Raw genomic sequence first — 11,864 nt, forward strand, 5'->3', positions numbered from 1 at the left:
CTGATTTTGCAAATATATATATACATAATATACATACTCGTATATATATATATATATATATATATATATATATATATATATATATATATATATATATATATATATATATCATCCAGTTATCTGTAAGCGTCCGATTTGAATTTTTTAATAAACTTCAAAATGCTCTCGTTGCAGATATCGCATCAGTTCGTCAGTTCGAAAGTCGACGCTGCCATGGTCGGCTGTCGTCTAGCACGTGTGCCTTAATAACGCGCCGGTTAATATATCCTATCCATTTAATGACAAACTGTTATTTATTAACTAATGTGATTTATTAATGGTGATTTTAGAAAAAATATTATTGAACAATTTATATTGACTGTTATATTGAATAACTGTTACACGGAATGCAGATCGAAGTGGATATTATTACGTGGTTGTTGCAGCCGTTGACTATCATTGTTTGCGGACTGGTCGGTTACGTTTACTTATTTAGGGAGCAACGCGGACGAAAGAATGGACATTATACAAATCCAGGTAATCCATAATTTTACTTTTGAAATGCATGCAATTAATGATGTGTTTATTTTTATAATCCAAATGTGTAAATCGGTAAAATGTTATCATCTCGTGAATCTTGAATAGTCAGTAAGGGTTGAAGATTCTTTTTGAAACTGCTATAAGGAAATAGATGCGCGATAATCTAAATGTACTAACTTCAATGTCCCAAAATTTTGGTCATTATTATTCTTTTCCTTGAACAATAAATATAAGGATTGAAGCTTTTTCTTGGGCTTAATCAGTAGTAAAAAAGTATTATGACAATTCATTAAAAATTGCTTCCACATAATAAAACTATTAACAATGCTATTATTGTTATCAATCATTTTATAAAATTGCATATTCATTCTACTAATTTTATTACACGTGCAACTATTTATTTTATTACATTGATTTCATACAATATTAGCTAACGTTTTCGAGTTTTATTTTGACTGCTCATCATCGTGGGTTCACGGCCGGGGTCAACTCTGGGATATTGTTCGATGTCATAAAATGATAGAAAATTTTGGTTTCTTTAGAATATTATTAAAAAAACAAATGACTCTTTGCTAAAATACTCGCTATTTATAACATCGTGATTACATCGCAGTTTAATTTATAATTTTATACTGATATAAAATATAAACAATAATAAGTTTTTTTGATAATTAATAGGTTCTTGCTTGTCATAGTAATAAAATAGCAAATAGGTGTAGAAATATCACCTAATAATTTGTCTTGATTTTTATTATAAATAATGGTTATTATATTATTTGTGTATTCATTATTATATTATAAGAGTTTTTATGAGGTCTTTTACACATCGTATTTAAATACATAATTGTCACTGAAAGCTCTTTTATTGTACTTTAATTTCATTTAACATTTTGAATGTGATGGGCTCATGTTTAATAAATTGATAATTCAATGTATGCAGTTTAATATCCAATGTTTAAAAATATTCATATAAAATAAAAATAAAATTAAGAAGAATAAAATTTAATCAGTTTGAATGATCTAATAGAGTTAGATAATAAAATCAATTTTTGCCAACTCAAATATAATTTTTGTGTAATAATATAATTATTTTATCGCAATAAAACCTCAGGCATGTTTTAAAACTTCAGTTTTCGAAGATTTATTATTTTAATTTAAAAAATGCTACTCTAATAACAAATATATAATTAGCTGTATTTTAATATAAAGTACACTTTCTAAATAGTTTATGCTTTAACGGGCTCTTTTCTAACTAGATACTGTACACAAATTGTTACTAATTTCATATATATTTTGGACTAAAATGATCAGTTACCTTAAATTTGTTTTTTAATTAGAATGTTCATTTTTTGTATATGAATATAATTTAAATATAATTTTCTTTGCTTCTATATATATGTTTAATCACTCAATTTTAAGTCATTTTGATATATATCTAGAAAGCAGAAAACTTGCAAGAAAAAATATTTATTTAAATAGCTTTATTTACTACACTTTAGATTTTAAAATTGAATAAATAAAAAACGATAGGTTTAGAATGGAATTCTAAACATACATTTGTGAAAAATGAGTATAAACCATTAAATAATAATCGCTATTATAATATTTTACAAATGTGTTCCATTGGTTGAAAATAGAATCGAAAATATTTACATTTCAATTTACAACCGTTTTAATCAAAACATTGAATTCGTGTCGAATCAATCGCACAGCACAGATGCGCGATTCCAATATCAGTGTCTCGTGCTATCTGAAAATAATGAATATATTTTTAAATTGATTAATTAATATATTCTCAGATACCTTATCACCTTAAAATGTATGTAAAATGAAGCTGACTTTCGCCGATAGTATTGCGTAGGTTAATGAATGTTTTAAAATGATATAATACTTGGATAATGACATCAGAATATTTCATTTCATTAGTTATTGGTTTCAGTGGTTTTTATATTACAATTAATCCGGATGTTCTGATTGTTCTGTATTGAAATATGCTAAATATTTTAAAATATTTTTTATAACATAATAAGCATCAACTCGTTTAAAAATTTATTCAACATTTTGGAAAACATTTCATCGCTCTTTGGATTTCCAAATATTTATACACTAGTAAGACAACGCAAATTGTTTATATAAAAACAAATTTTTAATGTTACGATTTTTATAATAATATTTTACAATCTGATCATTAGGCTATTTTGTATAATATTATACAGTCACAAACGTAATCAATTAAAATAGTTCACAAATAGTTTTAACTCCCCGTTTTCATAAAAAAAATTCGATTCGCCAATTTTATATTTTCTCGACGTTTCAAGCCATTCTGAATCGAATGAGTCCAAATTTTGAATAAGTATGTGTAACAGATTTTTTGTCTTTTATTTTGGGTTAAATTCATGATGTTACATACTCACATACACATATCTATAATTATGTTTCTCACGAAATTAACCCTAATTATAAGTTTACAATATATATATTCTTTTTAACCTTTCTCTAAACTGAATTGAAATATTAAGCAAGCGAGCAATTTCTTTGAATTATGACCAACTTTTGTTCACGCGAATTGCTTCGTATTTTTATGGGCCAATTCTGCCGTAAACTAGACCTATGTCAAGAAAAGGCTATGTTACGCTGCGTTTTTCATATAAAATGGTACTGAAACCTGTCAACATGCTATGTGGTTGCTGTGCAGTTAGACGTTTCAGATATAAAGCCTAAGAAAACGCACAAACGTCAAAAAAGCATCCGATTTGAATTATTAAAAAAACATTCGATTCATATTCATAAGCAGATGTGCTGATTGGTTTTTGGCATCAGTTGGTTCAGCTGTTTCGATGATACGAGGCAAAAAGTGCAGAAAATGAGAATTAAGTTTGTGAGAGAACAAAGCATTCGATTTGAATGATTTGAAAAACATTCCACTTGTATTGACATATTGAAAAATTGATTGAATTTTTGCAATGACAGGTCCAGCGGTTTCAGTGATCTAGAAAAAAAGTTTAAACAATTGCCATTTTGCGGTCGAAAATCAGATATTTTGGACAGTCTGGATCAACCGACAAAATGGGTATCAAAAACTTTCAAGAAATTTCAAAATTTTTAAGATTTTAAAATAAAAAATCAGATTTCAAAAATTTTCTGAGTTTTCAAAAAATATAAGTATTTTCAAAAGAAGCAATTATACTAATTTTTTCAATATTCAACTTTTTCAAATGTTTTCAAAATTGTTCAAAAAAATTCCAAATTCTGGAAAAAAATCCAATTTTTCTTTCCTGAGCTTTTAAAAATGTTTAATTACGATACGGGAAGTTTCAACAATTTGTTTTAAGGCCCGATGCCATGCATCACTAGTTACTATTTTATATTAAAAACGAAGTGTAACATAGCCTTGCCATAACATTGGTATATTTGACGTCAGAATTGGCCCATGAATGTGATATTTTTGTGATATTTTATCATAAATTGTAGATTATACTTAATTGAATACGATTGTTCTTCTAAAATAACTGTTGAAAATAGAATCAGTGTTATTTATTATTCTTTAGTTTATTTCTTGCTTCGTTATTTTAGAGAGCAATATTTTGAATGTAAGAGCTTTTTTTTTGGTTTTTATCAATTACAGATTAAATTGCTTGTATGCGATATGCACATACATTTATTGTAATAGATATGTAGATATATCTTTTCCGCATGTACAGCTTATCTCATATTTATTTTTAAATTAGTATCTTTGTTCGTTGATATTTTTACAACTTTAAATACGCTATATTTAAATCAAAATATGTTTTTATTCAATTTCGATTAATTACTTCATTAAGCGTTACATATAATAAGCATATATATACATATATTTAAAAAAATGTACTAATTATCAATTATTTTACAATTCTGATTACGTGCGACTACTTTTGATGAAATTTGTCAACACACTTTTTATATTTTTTCAAGGAGGGCTTCTCGTATCATATATGATGTATATAAAATTAAAATATATATATATATGTATATATATGTATATATATATACATATATGTATATATATTTGCATGGTTTAAAAAATTCGATTTTTATTGATAGGGGATGTGCTGATTAGTTTTTGGCAAAAGGTCCAGCCGTTTTGTAGTCAAGGAACAAAGAATGCAGAAAATAGAAATAGAGTTTTTGAGAGAACGGAGCATCCGATTTGAATGATCGAAAAAACATTCAATTCGTAATTGATGTGATTACAAATTGGTGATTAGTTTTTGGCAAAGGCAAGTCCAGCCGTTTCGGAGACACGGAACTACTTGTGCAAAAAATGGCAGTTTTTGAGAGAAATAAGCATCCAATTTGAATGATATAAAAAACATTTTAATTATAGCTAAAGTTCTGTAGCTCACTTATAGACTTCAAATAAATAACTTTAAGTTTGCAATTAAGTTTATATAATTCTTATAAATATTACACAATGTCCTTCATTTTAAGTTTGACTGTTTAAGTTTTGTTTATTTACTTTTTTGCAAACATATATAAGTTACAGTATTTATAACAATATATTTAAAAAAGTATATTCCTCAATTACTTTATTACGGTACGGAAAGTTCCAGCAATTTAGCTTGAGGCGCGATGCCATACACCACTAGCTTATCTTCCCTATGGCAAAGATTATTTTTTCGACAAATATTGTTAATTCGACTTCGTGTTGTTCGTCGAATGAATTTTCGTCGACGTTTTCTCAGTAACTACTGAACCAATTTCAGACAAAAATTCAACCTTTATTTGACATTTTCTGAAAAATAACTGAAGCTATTTAAAAAATTTAAAAACTATTTGATGAAAGTCTATGAGGATGAGCGGTGAATAGTTTAGCGAGACAATCGGTTGAGCCCTTTCTTTTGTATTGGCAGAAAAGTGCATTTTTTTGTCATTTTTTTGCAAATTACAAAAGGTGTTATTTAACAAATGTAAATAATTGGACTTAATAATTATTATTGTTAATTATTATTTTTAGAATTTTATAGTGATGTTTTGTGTTACTTTTTTAATATCTTATTTCAGTCATTTAATATGGACAGGCTTAATAAGAGCCAGAAGTAATGTTATAAATACTTGTTTAAAAGTAAATAATATAAGGTTGTTCGGAAAGTCACTGCGTTTTTTCACCACCAGAATGTAACTATATTTTTTTGAACCTAACATCACACTTAAGCCTTAGAAATATTACATGATTTGAAAACTTATATTTTAAGCCTTGTGTGTAAAAAATTCTAATTGATTACATGCAGTAGTTTTCGGATGGTGCCACTTTGAATACGGAAAGAATTGAGCAGCATTTTCGAGATATTTTACTCTTTTGCTATAGAAAAGGTAAAAAATGCTGTTTAAGTCAAAATGAAATTGATCGATGTGTACTGAAATGACGTGTTAATAGTACGACAGTGCCAAAATTGGTTTGCTAAATTTTATTCCTGGTATTTTGATGTCAAAGATGTCCAAGAAGTAAGGTTGAAGCTGATAAAGACGCAAGAAAGGCATTAGTTGATGCAAACCCGCGAATAACAATACATGAGATCTCATTGAGCTAAAATTTATCCAATTTAACAGTTTATTACCACTCAAAAGGTCTGGGATTTTCCTCGAAACTCAATGTATGGTTCTCATAGAAAAAAACGTGTGTCGTCGCACTGGCGTCTGCGATTGCCTCTGAAAAGTCTTGAAAATTATCAGGTTTTGAAGCGAATTGTTACTAGGAATTTCAAATGGGATGTAAGGAATACAATACACGCATTTGCTCATGAAACAAAACAAGAACCTACTCAAAACAGGTGCAAAGCTGAAATTTGACAGAAAAAGATGATGCAGTATGTTTGGTAAGATTTTAAAGGAGTTGTACATATTTCAGCTTTTTCAGGATAACATAACGGTTAATTCGGATGCCTTATATCATTAGCTGAATGAACTAAATGATATACTTCAATGGAAAAGGTCAGAATTAACCCACAACAAGGCATAGTCCTGCATCAAGACGACGCAAGACCTCACAAAAGTTTGGTCAATCGCCAAGAGATTATAAAGCTTGAATGGGACCCAATGATACATTCATCATATTCTCCAGTCACTGAAAAATTTTTAGGCGGTGAAACCTTTACCTCAAATCAGCCTGTCAAAAAGCACTTTGATCAGCTTTTGCCAATAACGACCAAAACATTTATGATTTCGGAATTATGCTAATACCAGAAATATGATAAAAGATGTTCGATCAAAACTGCGAGTGCATAATTTATTAAAGTAACTGTTTATAATACGAAAATTACGTGCAAAAAGTCTATAAAAAACGAAGTTACTTTTCACCAACCCAATTACATCGATTACAACAACCCAATAGTATCGATGTATAATTTTTAAATATATTCCCATGATTATTTGATAAGCAACTCAGAACACTGATAATTTTTAATACTCTCGCTATGCGTGAATGATACGCATTTTGCTAAAAATGTCATAATTAGCACTTGTATTTTTTTTAAATTTTCATTATAATTTCGTGTTTCTACCCGGAATCTATCAGACGATAACCTCAATAAGTCGGTCATGCTATTTCTTTTCGATTGCAATATCAAATCATTCAACTATTGAAAATGGTCAATGATAAATCGCGGTTCAAAATTTACAAATTAATTAATTTATTATTCAATAAACTTTTTTGCGGAAACGATAACTTGAATTTCAAATATTTTGGATTTATGTTAAAACAATCTTTAATTTTGCAAAAAGTTTTCTTCCCTAACAATAATTCATTATTGTTTTCAAATCAATGTCAATTTGATTTCGGAAATTAATTGATATTAATTATAACATAATTAGTTACTTGCAATGAATTCTTCAATTATACTCTAAATTATTGATTTTTCTTATTGATACATATATTATTGAACAATGTGTATTAATTTGGCGTGAAAAATGTTTTCCACACTCTCTCGTTAATTACGCTTGTTAACATTTTGTATTTTAATAATAGTACATTCAGTTATTTCTTTTTCTAGTTTTAAACCAATTCGTATTTTTGACTAGTTTTAATATTCAAAAATCAGTTTTATATTCCATTATTAATGTATATATTTATATGAACAATTGATGAACAGTACGAATTATTATTACGGACATTCAAATTGAATAATATTGTTACGAGAAGAGTATGTATTCAAATTGGTCGCAGTTTGTTCTTATCTTATTTATATTTATAAGAAATTAATATTTTCGCAATTCTTGATAAAATATTAAGAAATATAAAGTGTTCTTGGACTTTGAATTGGTATATTTAATTCTGATATCTGTTTCATATGAAATTACAGAAAATGTTACATCACTCTAATAATAATTAATATCTCGATGGAGAAGATTATATTTTTGCCACAAAATGCATATTACTTATTTGATGTTTCAATTCATTCTGAATAGTTTGACAAAAGTGAAAAATTTTGTTGTACTTGCATCGAGTTTTTTGAACTATGGACCTATATACATTATATATGTTGAAAAATGATTGATGTGGTGGTTAAGGGTTGGGTCTGTAGGTTGTTTCACCAATGCTATAAGGAAATGGAATATGTCGGTCATGTCGGTAATTAGAATTAGTTGTTGCTATCCCAAAGCAGCTAACCATAAATAGGAATGAGGTTGGGGTTGTAGGTTCTGTTCTAATGCAGGTTCAGGCCGTCGACCGTAGGTAATATGTAGAACAAGTGGTAGATCCGCTCATCCAACACCTTTCCAACTATGGGGTAGAAATTGATATTAATACTGGTTAATAAGTTTTCTTCGGAAGAGGTATAGGTCAAAAGGTTTTTCTTGAACACTGATTTATTATAAATAGACAGTAACACTTTATTTGACTTTCATTACAAAGGACTCTTTCAATAGCTAACTACAGCTTATCAAATGGGTATCATAGTAACTACCTTTGTATTGCAAGACTACTTTTGTGTACTCTTTGTTACATTTTGCTACTCTAAATTGTACGGACAATTTCCAATGTAGTGCTGCCAGATTCTCGCAATAATCTTGGACTTCGAAAAATTATCAAAGTCAAACGGATAATTGTTTTATTCGTTATTGTATTATTGTACACAATAATATATACAAGTATATATATATATATATTTATAAGATTTAGGTTTATTGTTCGACGTTGAGACATATCTTGAATGTTGATGTCTGTTGCCAATTGTCGAACATAATTAAAAAACTATTTATTTATAAATTTCGACACGGGATGTGTATCATCATTCAGCTTTTTTTTAAATTTATACAGTAACTAAAAGAATTTCTACAAAGTTTAAAAAGATATTAATAAAATTAATATAATATAATATATTAATATTACATAATATAGAGTTGTCATTTAGAACATATCATTCGGAGCACCCTAGTGTTGGTTTTTAAAAATGAATCTGTGTCATCTTCTATATATATAAAAATAAGTCGGGCTTTCCTTCCTCACGAAATAACTCCAGAACGCACGAACCGATTTCGACAATTTTGCATTCGTTGGAAAGGTCTCGGGCTCCGCAGGGTTTATAGCTAAGAAAATTAGTTGAGCATGGCATCGTGCCCTAATGCAAATTGCTGGAACTTCACGCATCGTAATTAAATATTCGAGTAATGAAAATAATCAATAATTGTTTTAAATAATTTCAAATAGATTATATTCTATATATATAAAAATAAGTCGGGTTTTCCTTCCTGACGATTTAACTCCAGAATGCACGAATCGATTTCTACAATTTTGCATTTGTTGGAAAGGTCTCAAGCTCCACCAAATTGGTGGTGCATGGCATCGTGCCCTAATGCAAATTGCTGGAACTTCACGCATCGTAATTAAAAATTCGAGTAATGACATTAGTGAGAATTATCAGAATTATGCTTGGTTAAGTCAACGAGCAATTCTTGCCGCCAAGAAATATGATGTACACGCACTGAGTTTCACCATTCAATCAAAAATTGCTGGCGATTTGGTGACATACCAATGATTCCGACTGGTTTTCCGTTTGACTTCAAACGATTGCAATTTCCAGTTCGCCTTGCGTTCACAATAATAAGTCGCAATGCCAATCGCTTAGTGTTTGCGGGATAAATTTCAAATAGATTATTTAGAAAATCATTGTTTTTCACATGGGCAGTTATACGTTGCCTGTTCACAAGTTGGAAAACCATCCGCTTTATTTGTGTTAACGTCAGACCAAAAAACAAAAAATGTAGTTTACCAAAAAGCACTTCAATGAAACGGATAATTTGCGGATTCACTTTCATTTATTTAGAGAAGTTCAACTAAAAAACACTTCATTTTTGTAATCGAAGTAAAATCATTACTGTTGTATAATAAAATAAAATTTTTCGTTTTCAAATATAAAACAAACAAAAAATTTCTTTCATCTTCATCTTTCTCACGAAACCATCTGGTGGCAAAACGGAGTTCGTCGGGTTTGCTAGTCTCTGTATAAAAACAATGTATTAGACTAAATTAATGAGCAAAATATGTACAGATATATAACAATTAAACGTATGATTGCATTCATTTAAATGTATGATCGTACATCTTTCAATAATGCCCTTATCATATTTGTCATAACTTTTTGTCTTGAAAAAAAAACTATTGCTTAGACTGCCAGTCTAGACGTCTGCTCTATTTTTTAACTCGCGTTGTTACAAAATCGCTGATAAGATGGTCAAAGTCATTGTTTACAGTTGAACATTCTCTATGAACTTCTATTCGTCATAGACATAAAATATACAATTAATATTAAATAAAACTTTTAAAAGATACTCCAGAAGGGCCGATATGATCTAGTCATAGCTGTTTTTACAGTCATACATTTTTATTTCATTATTATTATTAATAGCAATCTTAACTTAATAGTCCTACAACCTTGTTGTGATAACTTTTCAATAACATGGCTTATTAGAAGATAACGGTTGGCTTATCTCAACTTTAATGAGTTTATTATTATAATTTCTGTAATAATTAGGAATGTTTTAAATGCAGCTGTGAAAGGGTTGTTTTTGCTTGAAAATATACTGCTATCTATATTTTTAAGTCAAAACCGATGCCACTTCTGCTTGACATCCGGCTATCCGAGACGGACGTCGAACGTGGGTTGGACTATCTGATTGGAAGCCCATACCTCTAACTACCAAACAATGGAGAAGCCGAATTTGTATTGTTGAAAAAGAAATCTACCTACACAAATTTTTAAAAATTATGTTCTAATTTTTACAGGGACCATGGTAACTTTATTAGATAAACAAAGAAATAATTTTCTTTGCCAAAATTCTCGACAAAGCACTATTTTTTATTTGACATATGTGACTGACTATATTAAAACTTTTTTTTGAAAGCCAAGAAATTTTTAGATTTTGCTCCTGATAGGCCATGCTTTCGAAACATAATGCAAATTTATCGTTTACGTCAACCATGGGGTAAAATTCTAACCAATTTCTAACCGAGTGTCAAAATGCGTAAACCACACATATATGTTTGAAATTTTTATCGTCAAACACATATGACTGACATAGTGATTAACTTGTTGAACAATGGCGAATAAATTGGGTAAGACAAGATTTACTAAAAGGAAGTACTAGAGCAGACCAGAGTAATGGTGTGCAAATTAAGATTTAATTATGGAGCTTTTTCTTAACATCTCTGTAATAAAAAAAATGGTTAACAACAACAAATGCTAATGTAACCAATTTGAACAAAATGCACTGCTTCTGATGCTAGAATGCAAAAAATACATATTTCAATTTGAAATTTTCAACGATCAAGTGGATATATTATGTATGACATGCATAATATGATAATTCGTGACTTATATTATCATTTTTCAAATCCATCATATTAATCTATATATATATCAACTTTTCAGATTGGAACTTCTTCTTGAAGAAATGGTGGGCATTATTGCACATCATGCGACGCCGTTCCGAAAACGTTTCTGGAATAAGGCAAAGCCAGCTTCCATCAACAGAGTCACCAAAAATTCTACAGAGAGAAGAATCTTCCGATTCCATCGCCATATATGGTGCTGATCAGCGTGGATCTTCCGTCTTCCTCAAGATCACCAGACGAAGACACCGTGTAGCTGAAGTGTGGCTGGTTGTTCGACTTTCTAATGGAGACGTTTATCATTTGCCAAGTAAGATAAATTTAATATTATGGTACATTCTTAGCAATACATATTAGGAAAATAAAAAACATATGCGAAATAATATAGTAAATATTTAGAGTATCATCACTTTATAAACACAAAGCTCTTTAAGCGGAAACATTCTAATTCGCAAACATATCCTCTTATATATAATTATTT

At 29.0% G+C, this 11,864-nt stretch overlaps 1 protein-coding gene across 1 annotated transcript; it reads left to right on the plus strand.

Moving 5' to 3' along the window:
- Window positions 1-212: 212 nt before the first annotated feature.
- Window positions 213-11,740, plus strand: LOC113375618. The gene is made up of 2 exons (XM_026615550.1): window positions 213-516; window positions 11,424-11,740. The coding sequence occupies exons 1-2, from the start codon at window positions 387-389 to the stop codon at window positions 11,738-11,740; spliced, it is 447 nt and encodes a 148-aa protein (XP_026471335.1). The 5' UTR covers window positions 213-386.
- The last annotated feature ends 124 nt before the right edge of the window (window positions 11,741-11,864 follow it).

Source organism: Ctenocephalides felis, unplaced genomic scaffold, assembly GCF_003426905.1.
Source record: "Ctenocephalides felis isolate EL2017-DRISC unplaced genomic scaffold, ASM342690v1 CF-g0.4_SCAFFOLD_01886, whole genome shotgun sequence".
NCBI classification, from domain to species: Eukaryota; Metazoa; Arthropoda; class Insecta; order Siphonaptera; family Pulicidae; genus Ctenocephalides; species Ctenocephalides felis.

Bases quoted from the DNA above. Each gene is read 5' to 3' on its own strand.
- LOC113375618 (XM_026615550.1), top strand. From the start codon at position 387: ATGCAGATCGAAGTGGATATTATTACGTGGTTGTTGCAGCCGTTGACT. The intron at 517-11,423 runs GTAATCCATAAT...TCAACTTTTCAG, and splicing joins TGGACATTATACAAATCCAG to ATTGGAACTTCTTCTTGAAG.